This window comes from Tetrao urogallus (assembly GCF_951394365.1).
Source record: "Tetrao urogallus genome assembly, chromosome: 11".
NCBI lineage: Eukaryota > Metazoa > Chordata > Aves > Galliformes > Phasianidae > Tetrao > Tetrao urogallus.
The window spans coordinates 7,981,489-7,998,319 of record NC_136824.1 but is presented as its reverse complement, the minus strand read 5'-3'; the positions used below and the strand labels follow the sequence as shown (position 1 = coordinate 7,998,319).

At 40.2% G+C, this 16,831-nt stretch overlaps 1 protein-coding gene across 1 annotated transcript in view; it reads right to left on the bottom strand.

Annotated features, from left to right (window-relative positions):
- ARNT2 (aryl hydrocarbon receptor nuclear translocator 2) overlaps positions 1-16,831 on the bottom strand; it is a gene marked incomplete at both ends in the record, with an annotated part of 88,207 nt that overhangs the window by 29,553 nt on the left and 41,823 nt on the right. The window contains 3 exons of the mRNA XM_079540927.1: positions 5,206-5,291; positions 5,748-5,813; positions 8,034-8,136. Coding sequence (XP_079397053.1) covers positions 5,206-5,291; positions 5,748-5,813; positions 8,034-8,136 — 255 coding nt within the window. The remainder of the gene's footprint in view (positions 1-5,205; positions 5,292-5,747; positions 5,814-8,033; positions 8,137-16,831) is intronic.

Here is a 16,831-nt window from a genome sequence, read left to right as displayed (position 1 = left end):
CTATGGCAAAGATACGCCAAAACGATTGTTCACTTGTTTGTAGTGCAGGTGCTACTATTGATAGCACTCCACAGGTAGAAACTACTTTCTTTACTCTGCTGCTGATAATTATGAAGATTCAACTGTGTGTGTGCCTCTGTACAAAGATGCTTTCTAGAAGAAATTCACTTTTGCTTTAGTAAGCTTCTTACTGAGCATATTCCAACGAGGACAGTTACATACACGCGCTTTTCACTTAATACCAGTTTCTCTAGCTCTTAACACAACATAACGTTGCTCTTTACGTTCACCAAGCACCATCAGAATCTCCAGAAAAAGCTTCAAAAGCATGCAGGACAGCAACCACCACACTGACCTTTTGGAGGTATCAACAAAATAAACATACAGCAGTTATTCACATTCTTTATATGCAACTCTGACAGAGGCTGTATTTCTCAACACCAAATACACGCTTCTCTTGAATAATAAATATAGTGCTATGCTTGTTCAAGTTTATATCAACATTTTGAAAAGCTAAGCCTGCAACTGAGCATCACAAATAGAACACTGTGCCGTCAGAGGTTATATTTAATTTCCAAGTGTCCTGTATGCCAGCAAACAGTTTCCCACAGGGTAATGGCATGTGTTTGTGTGGACATAAGGAACTCTTTATTTTTCCCACTGAGCTTCCAATTGGCACTAATGACAGAACAACTTCATTTTCTGCCTTCTTTCTCCATCCTTCTGCCCCATGCTTTCTTTGAGACACAGAACTGTGTCAGTGGATTTGTGGTTTCACTTTACTACAGTCAGAAATAAATTACTTCTGAGTATTTAAAAGGACATAATAAGTGCTCCATGATCACTACCAATCCTCTGTAAATGCCTATCTCCATCATTACAGCTACAGTTACACATCCATGCATGGAACTGCACAAGATTATTTTCTATAGACAACACTGGAAAGTGTGGATACTTATCATATATCAGAGAGAATTCTTGTGAAAAATCCCAAAAGCTGAATTATTTTCTTTCTTTAAACAGAACTTTAAAAATGACAAAAGTGCAAAGAATATTCAAGCAAGTATTCTGTTTTGTATTGGAAGAGGGAGTACTTCTGCATAAATGTCCAGATTCTGCCAAAACTGTAGAATAACCTAACAGCTTTGGCATGCTGTGGTTAAGACGTTACCGTAAGTCTGACTTGGAAGAGCAAAATGTTTCTTTTTTAAGATAAAAAACGAATGAAGAAAAAAAAAGATTTCGACATTATTTGAATTCAATACTATTCTGGGACTTTTTATTTGAAGTTTTTGTAACAAGGATCTATCTAAGCCTTTTCTGCACAATGTTTTCTTCCTGCGGGTCATGTTTTTGATTTACAGAAAAGTAGCAACAACTCAACAGACTGTATCTTTTCTCTCCACCAAATATTTTCCATCAATTGTTACAGCATGAAAATAAACTATTAGGAAAATATCATATGGACCACATAAGGTTCATTTCCTTTCAGGAATAAGATGCTCTGGAGGAACAAAAATGAAGAAAATTAAGTGCTTGCTTAAGTTTAAAACTGAACGACCAGGAAAAGGTTAGCATTTCTCAGCTTTATGACTGGTTAGGAGCTTGAAGCATTCCCTGAGCTAAGAATCACACAGCCTTCTAGCTTGGGAAACAGAGGGACAAAGGCTGGAGTTGGGATGCAGCCAGTTTCAAACAAGAGATCCTTTAACCTCCTTCAAAATAATCCAACACTGCACTGCCATTGCTTATTCTAATACACACTACACATAAGAAATTAACAACACATCAGTTGGAATCTGGGATATTTGGCTACTATTTTTTTTTATGTGACTTCCACACAAAGCTTACTTGATGCACCGAAGTCCACCTAAGGTCAAGATGTAATTTATGAGGAAATACATTATATTACTGGGGGTTTTGCATGTGAATTTTGCTTTACCCTTCTGTCACAAGCAGAATAAAGGACAATGACAAGACCATTAATGCACCCAGCCTGAAGAGACCCATGCTCCAAACAGTTCTGTCTTCTCTCTGTGGCTCACTCACCCAGAAGCAAGTCTCTCACAACAGCCAAATAGCTCCTCTTCCAGGAGAAGACCAAGAGAGAGAGCACAGGCTGCAGCATTCCTTGGTCTGCTTGGCTATGAAATGCCTAAAGTAGATGCTGCCTATGGGTCCTGCATGCTCCCTGATCATTTCTGGGTGGAGGATGAGGCATGATGTTTTTTCCTTCCACCTCTCACATACTGAAAAAGAGGCAGCTTGCTAGTTAATGAGTCTTGCTGCCCCACAAAGGTGAGAAAAAAGGGAAAAATGTGGGGTAGGTAACACTAACAGTGATCACAGGGCAGTTCTTGTCTTGATGTTTCTGCATCAGTACTCACTGTGATACAGAGAGTATAGGCACATTGACAATGGACAATGGAATATAGCTCAGAAAGAGAAAAAAACTGGTGTTAAATTAAGTGCAGATTAGGTGTATTTGCAAAACATTTGCTACTGTGTTCATGAAAGTATGTGATATGTGTTGTATATCAGTTGCATAATGCACATGTCACACTGCATGCTCTGAAAGAACAAGATAAAGGGTTTATGTTGAAGCATAAACTTGGCAACTGAAAAAAAAATGAAAATGATCTTTTCCATGGTTAATTTATAAACCAGCTGAGACGCGGCACAAACCCATTTATGCCCAAGAACGCAGAGATGATGCAAAGACCAGCAGCTTGCTACTTGCTACCTGGCTTGAACAAAAGTGATTTTATTACAGAGTAAGAAAAGCTTTAGCAAATTAAATTACTTGTGCAGTTATTTCATTTGCTTTGCCCATTATGGTTGAATTACCACTGGAAATGGGAACAAATGTATTGTTGCCACCGATTTTCCCAAACATACTGGGTGCCAATTCAGCCTTTGGATATTCTCATTCAGCTCCCAAATACAATGGTTATAAGAAAATCACCAACACAAAATGGGGAAGACTTGTGGGGGTGTGAGGGCAAATAAACACTCAAAGATGTCTCAATTCTGTACTACATGCCCCAAAAAAGACACAGACATGACGGTGATGAGTAACAATTTGGATGTTATTATAAAAGACCACTGAAATTCCACGTAAGGCTCTTAAAAGCTAAACCATCCCTTCGGACTGTGCTATGGTTTGGAGGCATTAACTTTGTGGAGGAGCAGTGGGATATCATATGGGGATCACCATGTGATTTTGAGGAGTGCAGTAATAGAAACGGGATGAAATCCAACATTACTAAATGCATAAGCATGCACTTGGGGACTAATAACTGCCACAAACTACAGCATTAGAAATGGGATGAAACTTCACATTGTGAATCAGAAGATTCAAAGCTATTTTTGTTACAAAGACTTTCAGTTGACAAAAACTGAGGAAAAGGCAGTCTGATATATACATTAGGTGGCTTAGGATGCCATCACACAGAAAAGAAACAGATTATATCATATTCTGCCTCTCAGGACAGGAAGTACCATTTTCATGATACATCACTACAGTATCACCTGGAACAAGTGTTTATAGTTCTGACAATCTACATTTTGAAAAGTGAAGTTAAAACAGATGGATAAAGAAAAGAAAATGCACAGTGAGAGCAGCGATTAGAAGAAGCCTGGTTTATCTGGGCAAAGTCAAGGCTGACAGGAGATGACTTCCTTCTGGAAAGCCCCAGAAGATTGGAGAGACATAGACACAAGGCAAGAAGATTTATGTGAAGAATACACTGCCATAATCTTAAGATAAATTAATGAAAACTGAGGATTGGATTGGAGAACTTGCTAAGCATGGGACAGCAGCGTGACTCTGGGAGCTGGAGTAGAGCAAAACACCACGTACCCCAGAAGCATCAGGTCTCTAAGGAGCTGATACCATGCAGCAGGCCTTCACGTGAGTTAAGCAGGGAGCTGCAAAGATCTAATTTCACCCACACCTTTCTGAAGAGACATCTCGTGTATCATAGCTAAATACTCTTACGCTTGGAATTACCAACAGAAACAGTTTCATTTTTGTAGAGCAATTTACACACATTGTTCTGTTCGCTCTTTCGCGATTGGAATGAAGTTGAAACATTTTGATTTCTACAGCACAATGAAATATATTAAACCCTTATCAGTAAGAAGAGGGGAGGTTTTCACTGCCTGTACTGTTTCAGAAGCACAGGTCACTTGTGATACAAATTCATCCTGTTCTTGGATGCAAAAGTTACAGAAAATTTCAAAAGCTTCAGTTTTGTACTATTGAAAATATGCCTGTATGTATGTGTGTACTGTTCGAGAGATGAAAAACACGGGTAACTGATTATATAACTCAAAACCACAATTCAGCAGGAGATAAACATGAGGTTTACACCCATATTCTGGTATCTGCACACCAGCATACAGACATGGTACAAACCACTTTTAGCATTCAAAATTTCTGAATAAATTGATTTATGATTGTGGTGTACAACCGCAAAAGGGCAGGACGACTCAAGGTTTGATTCATGTCAGGTGCTGTTATGTTGAAACAGTCCTCTTCAACTACTGCAAATGCCAAGGTCAGCCAGCCCAGTTCATGATGATGTCTAGATGAGCTCCATTGCTTCCCCTTGGAATTTTTCAAATGCAAATATTCCCACATGCAATATTGAGCAATAGGTAAACTCCAGTTCAAAGAAAAATATCAAGACCTGTTTCCCGGAAAAACAGCCTCAAAACAGAACTTATCACAATGGCTGAACATTCTCCACTAAAACCACTACTCTGAAGTGAAGATCTAAGCACCTAAATTGACATTACACGTTTTCGTACACGGGTTCTTGCAACTTGGTACTTAAATACAAGTTGTTCTTTTGTAGATGTATCTGAGCTTCGGGTTTACCTTCTAAAAATGAGGCAATTTTTATGTTGGCTATCAGACTGAAATCTTTTGGCTTCAGTTGCTGCAATCCCACATTACTGACAACTCTTCTATAGCTCTTTTTGGCAATGAAGTTGAGAAGGATTTCATGTAAAAAAAAAATTGGAAGATTCTGAGTGTGTAACAACAGCTGATTTCTTGATATCAAAAGCTTATCAAGATCAAATAGAAGGAGCTGCCCTTACAGAAATTCAGCCTGGCTCTGTACCAGTAAAGGGATCCTGATCCAGGTTCCCAAGTCCTCGAAGACGTGCGTTGCACTCTGCCCACAAGTTACACACCTGCTGGTGGCCAAGCCTTGATGTAGCCAGTGCAATGGACAACAGCATATTGTGCTTCACCTTCTTTTACCGGGCCCAGGCCATTCCTAAATGAAAAGGAAACACACAAATACAAATACAGACAAATAATGTTAATTGACACGCAGAATAGATTTGTTTTTTTTTTATACTATTATCAGTGATAATAATCCACTAATATCTGTAAGCTGTGTTTGAAACAGCCTGCCATGACCCTAAGTTCTGTATTACAACACTACTCAAGTGTCACCTCCTTTCCACAGTACTTCTCAGAAAACAGTAATGAAGCTTATTTCAGAGATGGAGCAGGTTAAGGGAAATAGCTGAGTCACTTGCTCATGGTTTCTAAAAGACCTAATGACTGCCACAGCTCAAGTGAGTACTAAGTTCTCCTCCCTGTGACCCTGGGCTACTTTGCACTGTATGCTAACGAACGTTTGTCCAGGATGTACGCTGACTAAGCATTACTCTAGTGGAAAAATGAGGGTGCTTCCAGCAACTGACCATTGCAGTAAATTAAATACCTGTATCTTTTCCTCATGGTGGTTATTCTGTTCAAAGGTAAATGATCCAGAGGAGCATTTCCACACCTAAAAATAAAAAAGTATTTGAAATTTTGAATATAAACAGCTGAGATGAAAATGCATTTTAAGATCCTTATTAGTACATGTAGGCAGACAATTATGGATGTTTATTTCTGACAGGAAGTCCCAGATACATGTTTTCTCAGAACTTGCTGCTTTCGCAGCCTAAACTTCTTGGGTGCAGTACAAATATTTTCTTGATTTTATGAAAAACAATAGATAAAGATTCCTTCCAAACCCTCCAAATCTAAGGGCTATTTGCAATAGGAATTCCAAGAGTGGCTACAAAATAGTTACACTCCCAGATACCGTAAAACAGGGTGAAAACTAGACGAGTGAGGCCCCCACATACCCATACAAAATGATCTCAGTGTATGGGTAGTTTCCCTGGACAGAGCATTACAACTGCTGCACACCAGCTATAATTTTAGACATCACTCTGATCTTTGCCAGGACAGACATTTGTTCTTGTGTGTTTTGTGGTATTTCTAACTATGCCTAACAGCATAATTTTACAATCCATTTGAAACTCAGTAAATAGCCTGAAAGATGAAAACAGTTCATTCTCAGTTGACACAAAGAACAATAGCAATAAAAGAAGTAATCACAAGGAAAGTTCACGTTATTTGATCATCATTCTTCCAACAATTTTTTTTTGCTTCTTTTTTAAACTTTTGTTTTTATGTTTACCAGTCACTGCCAATGAGAAAGAATGAATAATTAAAGTAAGATTACTTCAGAATTTAAAAACAATGGGGATGTTGGAATGTCTAAAATTACCCTCATGCACTGGACTTTCCAGAATTGAAGCGTGAAGAAATAACTGCATTTTAATTGTCGTTTTAAAAGCCGGGCAACAGCAGTAAATAGGACAGTAGGCCCAACTTTCTTTGCTGTCTCCTTGTTAGAGAAGATGCTTACTGAATAGCAAACATCAGACTGAATGTCTCTAAAGAAATCTTTGTCTGAAGCCACCATATTTTGTTTCCTAACAAGCTAAAATATAAAAAAATCACCGTTAACGTTATGTGTGAGGATATGTGCACAGTACTGGATTCAGAATACATACAGCTGCTACTTCCGTGGATTATAACCTCACGTACTGCACAGAACTAAGAAAAGAAGCTGCTGTGAGAATAGCTCTCTAGATTATTGCCCTTTTCCTTTCATCTTGACGCGTTCTCCTTGTCTGATGAACACTTCCATTGAAATACAAGATTCCTACTGCATCCTCCAATGCTTGTTACTGGCTTCAAATTATTGCCACTGACCTGCAAGTATCGCTGTGAAGTCTAAAGCACAGGAAGCCTTTGCATGGTTCAAGGACAGCTAATATAAGAGGAGCTACAGTTTTGACATCTTATCCCAAAGGTATGAGGTACATAAACCCCTTTCAAGTGCCAGATATTCAGCCTCCTTGCAGGATGCATAGAACGTTCACCACAATTAACAGAAGCACACACATTCGTTGTAACATGTAAATATTTTGGTTTGTGTGTCTCATTCCATAACAAATTGTGCATCGATTGTTCTCAGCATGTATGTTGGATATAGGCTGTGTATGCAATTATGTACTTCCCCCTCTAAGCACACAGAGTTATCCTGTTTGCACAGAAAATGTCAGAACCATTGGGCAGGCAGACCTCTCAAGAAGCCCAGGCAACACAGGAGAAGGTGGAAAATTTCAAAATAAAAACCCTTTAACAATTACTCATGTATCTAGAATCAGCTAGCTGACATCCAGTTAATTCATACCAGGCTTAGGTTAATTCTTCCATAGACGGCAAATATGCAGCTGAATTCCTGTTTGTCTTCAAAATTCTTTTAATATTATTGGTTTCTTGAAGAAAAACACAGAGCTGGGCTTTCATTAAACTTGCAAAAGCTCTGTTCCCGAAGTACTGATTCAAATAATTTGATCTGAAGAGACAACTGCTTACATGCCAGGGGTAAAGCTGCCATGAGGGTCTCTGGGGAAAGCATGCAACATCCCACATTGAGAAAAAAACACCAACTGCAACACAAACGAGATATTGCTTTGCCATTAATCATAAAGGAAAACAAGTTTCAGTTTTACTAGAGTTACGAAAGTAAGCATTCTGGAAATGCTCAATCGGAGTATGTCACTACAGCTTCAGTCTCCAAACAAGGTCAGGAGAGAGTAACAAAATATTTGACGTCTGTAATCTGAGAATATCACAACAGAAATACCAGGTACATACATACCTCATTCTGCAAATGAAAGAGCGTCTTGATCCCATGCACATTCTCATTGAGGACTGCTGACCCTCTTTCTTTACTGTTCCAGTCTTCAAGTCCAGGATTCGTCCTAGAAAAGCCAGGAAAGGAAGTGATGTTTAGTACATAAATTTAAACCCATTTACTACACAAAAGAAGATGACAATACACTCATAAACTTAATGCCATTAGCCTATTTGGGGCGGGGGGGGTGGAGGGGAAGCCTACCAAAAAGCTTGTCTCTCATCTGTTATGTGCTGGCTCAACCAACAGTTTCAGTGAATGTGAGTCATAATTTTTTTTTTCCTCTTTTCTATCTAGCCTGAAACCAACTGTTAAGACAGGGTCAAATGTCTGGAGACAGAGAAGATGACAACAGCAAGAATAGCTTTTTGACTTCATCTGCTTGCTCCAGTCCTTCCCAGCACTGCAGAGAAAGCAACATGCACCATTTCCCTGGCAGTCACTTCGCCTTGTCTATCCAGAACACCCATCATAACAGCACCTCAGAGATGCAGGGCTGTAATGATGGTGAAGAATACATAACAACAAGGTTTCCTCCTCAGGGACAGACATAGAAATAAGGACAGATGGGGGCAGAGCTGGGGTGATGCTCCTACAGTAACTTGGAAGAGGACCTTAGAAAAATAAAACCAAAGGTAACAGAGCAGTAGCACGGCTTAATCTTTGCACTCTCCTAACAATGCAGAAAGCAGTGGTTACTACAGAAAGCTTTAGATTAGCAGCAGCACTGTCTGAGCATCACCTGGCTTCCTACTGCATGTCACTAAAGAGTAGATAGAACTGACTTCTGTGACTACAGCTCAATTATTAACAGATGAACACGTAATCTTGCACAGTACTAACATGGACTAGAAACGGACTAGAAATGAATCACTGTCCCAATTCCACAATGCTTCAGGGCTGGATAAAGCCACAACAATTACAGTGGGCAAGAAAAACGCACTGAAACAGCTGCTAGACAACTAAATCATGGCCACCAGCTTTAAAGCCTTTACCAAGATAGAACAATAGGCAAATTTATAGCAAGATACGCGCTCTGTGCTAGACTGGAGAAATCATACAGAATACAGCCAAAGTCTTCCTCATCATGTTTACTTAGGAGTCTCTGTCCAAAAATTCAGTTCTGAAATAATTCTACTGCCAACCATACGCACTGCAGAATTATTTTAACTGAGTATTTACCTCCATCCAAGAATGGAAATGAAGTCCTTGCAAAGTAGCTTAAAGATTAGAATACGTTCTGTCCATGTGAGGATGCAAGCCAAAGCAAGCCACCAGAAGTATTTTTCTCATTAAAAACATTAAGTTTGTGATGCACATAAACAAAAGAAGAGCTGTTTTCTGTGCACTTTGTTTTTTCTTCATTCTAAAACAAATCTGTAAATGTGATACCAATAATCAAAAAGCAGTAACGTAAATGTAACCCAAACAGCTAATGGGAATATATTTATTTTTTTTTCCTCAAAATCATCTATAAATACGTTTCAGAACTATGTGGCTGCTAAGCTTAAAACTGCTGACATGAATTGCTTTGGCAAGAGTGCAGCCCCCAACAAGAAAATCACAGTTTTTAAACTCAACTTTATTTGGCAGTGTCTTAGAAATATGTATCAGATAACAAACAGTGGTCTAAATTTTGCACTGGCTTACAACATCACTGCAGGGGATGGTGGGGGTATGAGTCAGAGAAGTGTTTGGTACATAGGTATGACACAGTTATCTCAGCAGCTTGTTTCAACAGTCTGCCATTTGTGCTGTAACAATACATAGCCAACTGACATACTATAAAGAATAGATAATTTGTGCCATATATCATTAGAAGCTAATGCCCAAATTCTCTTAAAAACATGGAGAATATGTAGTTGAATAGATGAAGAACAAAGCTTTTGGTGCTGCTCAAAGCAACCTGCATCCCTAGGAGCAGAGGCATCTCCTAAGCGTGTTGTTACACAGCTCTCAGCTCTGTCAGAGCTTCAAGATGTCAATACTGAGGACATCAAGTGTGCAGAGCATCTCTGGGAAAGGAAACAGAGCAACAACTTGCTACAAGATTGATATGAGTTTGTGACCAGCATGGCTACATATCACAGGTAAATGCTGGTTTGGGATAAAGGAACCGTCTAATATTATTTCTGCCTGTCCACAGCATTGCATACGCACTAGCCGCTGCTAAGAACCCTCTGTTTGCAGAGCTTGTGTGTTCAATGATGACCATTTTGACACAGCATTATCCTTTCTCAGTTTAACTTCATGCAAACTGCTCTAAAAGCCTATCTGCACTTTCAGACTGCGACTTACAGCATGTAGCTTTTACCAGGCAATCCTGAAGAAGTGCAGACAGATAACAGTGAAGTCAGGACAAGCTGGAGCTATACCAAAATATCTGCGACAACTTCCTACGGCTGTGGAAGTCTGCAGCTGCAACAACACAAGGCCTGGTCTCAAGGCACAGCCACATCTCTCAGGGCTCCTCAGTCGCTCTGCACTCGACTCTTCAAACAGGACTCCACTTCTGCCAGCACAGAGTTAGAAAATCACCTTCTACCTGCTTTTGTATCACCCACAACTCACGGCAGCTGCTCACACAGTGGGTCTCAGTGGGTCCTACACTGACTTAAATCACAACTTCATTCCACATACGCAGCTTGGCTCAAGGAGATGATACACTGCGAAGATAGCTCTGTCACAGAGCCATACGATATTCCAGTCTGTGTGCTCCTGATCCTGTACACTACTGCTGCCTCCTTGGTGATAAATACTCACTTAGGTTTCTCCGCAGGACACCTGCAAACACACATCTGATAAAAAAGTTGGTAATTATAGTCCTGTAAGAAATATTTCAGGATGCTCTGACAACTTCCTTTAACTGAACAGTGCACATGTGCACTTTTTGCCCCTTTTCTTCGTCTAGTTTAAGCGGAGCAATTTTAAAAGGGAAATGCAATTCACTGCCACCCGCAGCTGAATCCCCCAGTGAGCTCCATATAAGTAGGTAATTGCATGTAGTTCTCTTTCACATTAAACTTCTCTCCTCTCCAGCTTCAGCGACAACCCTCAGACACAGCAAGAGCAGGATGAGTGTCTGACACAGCCATCTTATTACTGTTTGCAGCAGCTGCACAATTGAGAGAAAACCAGTTTATTCTGCTGCAAAAGTGAAAGCAAATAAACGACCACAAGCTTATTAAACCATCACATAAATTGAGTTAGTCTGGATATAACTGACCATTTATTGAAATTATCCATCAGAGACCACACTCAGATGGCAGTACTGCTTAAACTTGTAATACTCCAGTTGGCTTCTGAGCAAGAACCCATCATGTAACCCAGGAAGCTGATGTCCTCTGCCACAACAGGAAAGGGCTGTAAGAGTGGGCAACATAGTTGAGGAGAATGTGCAAGAGATTAATTATTGGGGTAAAATTAGAGAAGTCAAGTAAAGCTAAGCTCTCCCAATGGAGAGAACAGCTAGCAACCAATTCAAACAGTGCAGGAGGACACATGCCTGGAACATTCCCTTTGTGTTATGTTGCAGTGTGTTTCCAAAGATGTTCTAAAAGCTATCAAGAGGACAAATGCTCAAATTGGTAGTAACAAAGCCCTGGTATGTGCAAACAGTCAATAGATCATGGATGTATTTTCCTCCCTTTGAACCTTCAGTTGCTACTGCGAATGTTCAAATATCTTTTCTGTGCTTGCAATGGTTGAGATGAACCTAAGCCAAGGACTGGTCTGGGCCCACTGGAGTTCAAGGGGTTTTAAATCTGGAAGTCTGGCTCAAATCCAGTTTTATACAACAGCACCAGACTGCTAGAAATTTGTTCCTTCATGGATAAGCACTGCATGCTAGGCTTTATAGCCTGATTATCAAACACAGTCTGTTGTTTATTAGTCTTTCAGTTCTTTTTTTGGTGGAATCAAAGCTCCACAGACATCTACGCCTAATTCTACCACAAATGCTTTCCCTGTTGGATTTCTAGTTCCTAAGAATCCCACAGCCTGTAATTAGAAAGAAGGGCCTGTTATGTGAGAGCATTCTTCCGCAAATGAGTTCTGTGCAAGTAGCTTTGTAAATGTCTGTCTCAAAAACAATTGTATGGTATCCAGCTTCAGGGCTGGAGTTTGCAGTAAGGAAATATCCCTGGTTTGCAACAAAAAACTACTTGCATTTACTTTCAAATATTTTGGCATCATGCACACAAAAAAACAGTAAAGTTCACAATACAATTTTCCATCTTTCTCTAACTCATGAGAGTAGAAGGACTGATGTCTTGCATAGAATCTCAGTTAGTAAGGAAAAAAAATATTAATGTAAGGAGTCTCACCTTGCCCTCAACGGGATAGCCTTCAGCAACCCAGCAAACCCACGCTGTAATAGCATCCAGTGTGCTCTTTGCAAGTCAAAGACATTTTGTAATTATTCTCTGCCACTGGATTGTCTGCATACTTCTTTCCAGGCAAAATAAAATGAAGGATAAGCTAAGTTTGGTTTGGACAAAGTAACAAAAGGTACCTTTGTGCTCATCAAAAATACACCACAGGCTACTCAGGGAAGACAAACAGAACACAGGAATACTGCACCAAAAAAATCCTTATGAAAACTAAAAACCTCTTTATCGTACTACAAAAACGGAAAAAGCAAGACAGGGACACAGGAAAACAAGAGGAAATAATTAAAACCAAAAGAAAACTGAGGCTTCAGAACACAGATCCAAATGTAAGCTGAAACGTCAGAAAACAAAAGACTTATTCTGTGTTGATGCTATCAGTACGTGAAGCTTTCAGAAAGTAGCAGCAGAGAGATGTTCTTAACTAAAGCTATCAGCTGCAACCCCTGCACACAGAAGCCCAACCTTGCAAATGAACAAACACAAGATGCTGGCTGCTGCTTTGGACAAGCAATCAGAGTCCAGAATACCAACTCCTTCCCCTCCTTGATAGCAGTTTGCACATATTCACCAACCATTGCTGAACACTCTGCTTTACACTAAGTGAGATACTAGCTGGCAGAACTCTTCTTGAAAACAAGAGATGCATTATGAACATATAAACTAAATATTTTCAGTAAGAAGCTAAAACAGCTGAAAATTGATCTATTTATATTAAGTTACTCTCAGTAAGCTCATGACAGAGCAAACCAATTATTCTGGATTAATTCAACAATTAAAATAAAAAAACCTTAAAAATTTATACCATTATAATGGTAAGGGATACAATTGTATCTCATATTTAATGCATCTCAGCGAGTGGTATAAGCTCTATTAAGTTTAATAAATAAGCTTCTACCCTGTGGATCTCAACATAAAATAAAATAAAGTCACAGATGACCTAAGAATAGGCTGAGAATCAAAACTGGCTCTCCCTCCAGGAAATCATGTTCATAAAAACCAGAGGTGGCTCACAATATATAAATAAAACAATATACATGCAGATTGAGAGGAAATGCCACAGCTCAGAAATTCTCTGCTGGTCACCCAAGTACTTTCCAAGAAGGGAGCATCCCTTCACCAGCTCAACACAAAGATAGGAACAACACTTAGAGCATTCCCCTCACTCACATCAGTGGCTACAGCACAGATCTCATAGGCAGTGCCTGATAATCTGGTGTTTATTTTAACACTACTACTTCATATTCACTGAGCAGTTAATCAACTTTTAAACCTGTGACAAAAACACCAATTCTTCACAGCTTTTAAAATACCCAAGAGAAGCCACAAAGAATGCACAGTTCAGAATAAAGAGCTTGATGAGGTTGTTTTCACAAAACATTTGCCAACTCGTGATGCTTAACTCATTCACCAAGAACACCCTGCCACAAACAACCCAGACGTGCAGGCAGAGCCATTCCCTAGCACACTCACTTCCTCCTGAATCAGATGCTGCACGGCCACATGGAAGTGCTGCCAGGATTGTAATGACACAGAACAGAAGAGTTCATAGCAGACTGGAGGCTCTTCTCTTTCACACTTCAGATTTATGCATTATAAGTACTGCAGCTGCATTGTTCAAGTGTGTGCATAGTTTAAATTCACACATGGAAAGTAGGTGAGGGTCTGGGTGGAGCCTTTGGATTCTGCCCTGAAGACGTCTGGCAGAGCATCCCCATGCACACAGCCCAGCCTTGTGTCCCAGCTGGTCTGACTGTGCAGGTGATGGGAACTCACTACAGGAGACTTCACCCTACCTGCACAGCTGTACACCACTACTGTTATTCCTCTCTCTTCTGCAGAACAGGACTTCCTGCCCTAATGCAACTTCTGCTGGGGTCTCCTAGCATCCAACCAGCTCAATGCAAAGCAGCTTTAATCATCAGGTTTTACTGAAAAGGAGCATGACAGCAGCAGGCAGAGGTGGATGAAGAAAATACGTGCTGGTTTCGGTCTCTCCTCACATCTCCAATAGGAGTGGGAGCACTGGAGGTGACAGCTAGGTGGAGCAGGGCATGGAGAAGGCAGAGTAGAGCCAGAAGCGTGGAGCAGGGGTGTACTGGGCAAAGCAAAATGAGGCGCAACTACCACAGCAGCATTTCCAGCACTTGGAAATTCTCAGGTACATAGAAAAGGTGTGTGCGGAGTCTTGTAGCTGGAGATGTAGAGGAAGAAGCTGTAGGTCCTTCCTGACTTTGTCCCATCTGTCATTTAATGTGGAAAATAGGGAGTATTTGGAGATCAAGTGTAGGCATCCAGCTGGAATGTGGCTCAAGAGAGCTGCGTGGGCAAGCCTGCACAGTATGCCATGCAAAATAACCACAGACATCTAGAAGAACAGAGCCACAGGGATGATGATATACTGACATCCCTTGAAAACACCACAAAAGTGATAAATCAGCCAGCCCTACACAGCCTGGATCAAAGTCAGGGACCACACAGGGCTTCCCAGCTGTCATTATCCTGCACATGTATCAACCAAGCAGCTTGTGGGACGGCAAGGATAAAACGCAGTTGCACTAGCTCTGAAGATGACAGTGCCTTTCACACAGTTATTAGGAGGCTGCTTCAGCTTTCACAGCCATGGGCTTCACTGCTCTCACAGGCGCAGCAGGAAGCAGCATCAGATCCCACTCTTCATGCAACTACATTATAAAGTGTCACTAATATACCAAATAAATGCATCAATATATAGAATGAGTAACTGGCTGTGAGCACATACTTCTTGTTAGCAAAGAAAGTAAATTCCAAAGGAGATCCATGCTTTTATTCCTATTAAAGATGAAAAAACTGAAGCGCAAGAGAACATTTCCACTTGCCTGCAGTCAGCCAGCAGCAGGAACTGCAGGGCCCAAGTTCACATAAGCAATATGAGTTCTCAACACACTGTAGCTGTAGGTAATAATTCTCAATTACATATTCTACAGTGATTCTCAGAAATCCCATACTATCTCACGATGACTGTGTGCTTATCGGGACATAATCAGCTTAAATGAGAAATGTACATGACCATGCTTCCAAGAGAAGACCACAGCCTGGGTGGCTGATTTATCTGGTTCTATATCCAGTGATAACCTCTTGGTGTAGCAGTATAGAATTTGAAATGAATTACCTAAATAAGGAAAATATATTTCACTTAAATCAAGTACTCTATGTTCATAATGCTATTTAGAAGCGGGAAATGCTCTCCATTGCTCGTTTCTCCCTCTGCAGTCATGAAAAAATTCCTGAACTACCTATTCCTTAATGATGGATAATGTTCCACTTATAAATATAAACCATCAAAGCTCATTTTTCTCACTGGCCTAGCTTCTCAGGGGGGCTATTTGAGCCTCTCCAGTGGTATTAAGGTTTACATCATCTAATTGCTAAAGGCGTTGTATAAGCATTAGAGTCAAGTTATGACATTCTTACAATAGAATGAAGAACAGATCCAATCAGCAGCAATCAAAGTTAAAGTAAAAAAAAGTAGTAGTAGTAATGCAGTCGAAATGTAGCTATTTTTACAAATCCATCTGTCTCCTACTTACTAACTGAAGACACCGACCAGGCCAAGGGAAATTGAAAAGCCTTCTCCCTGCCCCCCTCCCCTTGTTTTTTAATAAGAAATCCCTCACATTACACAGCTGTTTGCCTAATACAACTTGTTCTTATGAAAACTCACGAGGCCAAAAGGTCTCTGCTGTGCCTGCCTTCGTGTTTGAGTAAGCAGTCTGCATCATGTAATTCTCCATGGCGTTGGGCAAATATGCATCCTTTTAATCAAATTAAAAGGGAAACTACACGGGCTTTTGAGCCATGCTGTTGAATTAATTTTAAGGGAATATTTGAAAGGATAGTGTTAGAGATCACATGCAAGCTTCTCTGTTGAGGGACCTGGAAAAACTGGAGAAAAAAAAAACAAGCTAATAATTCAAAGCACATGTGGAAAGTTAAGTTATAACATAAGAAACTCAAAAACATTTTAATGACTAAGTGCATCTGGGACACTCAACAAGAGTTATCTTATGTATGGGAAGCATTCAGCACGCTAAATAGAATGACTTCTGCAAAGCCATTCAGATGTGTGAGCTGTCCCTAGTCATCTCTATTTCTAGTACTCTCCCTGTATATTGGGATGGCGGTTCTCTGATTTCCATCCTTGTACTGTCTTTTCAAACTTACTTAGCAGAATCATTATGTTGTTATAGGGTTGGGAAAGGTCTTACACAGCTGTGCTCTGATCTTTGTAGGTACTTTTAAACAAGGAAGTATCACCAAGCTCATGGCTCCGTGAGCTGGGCAGCTGCAGCAGCACTCCTGACAGCTATCAGATATATTGGAAGGAGGTGGAGA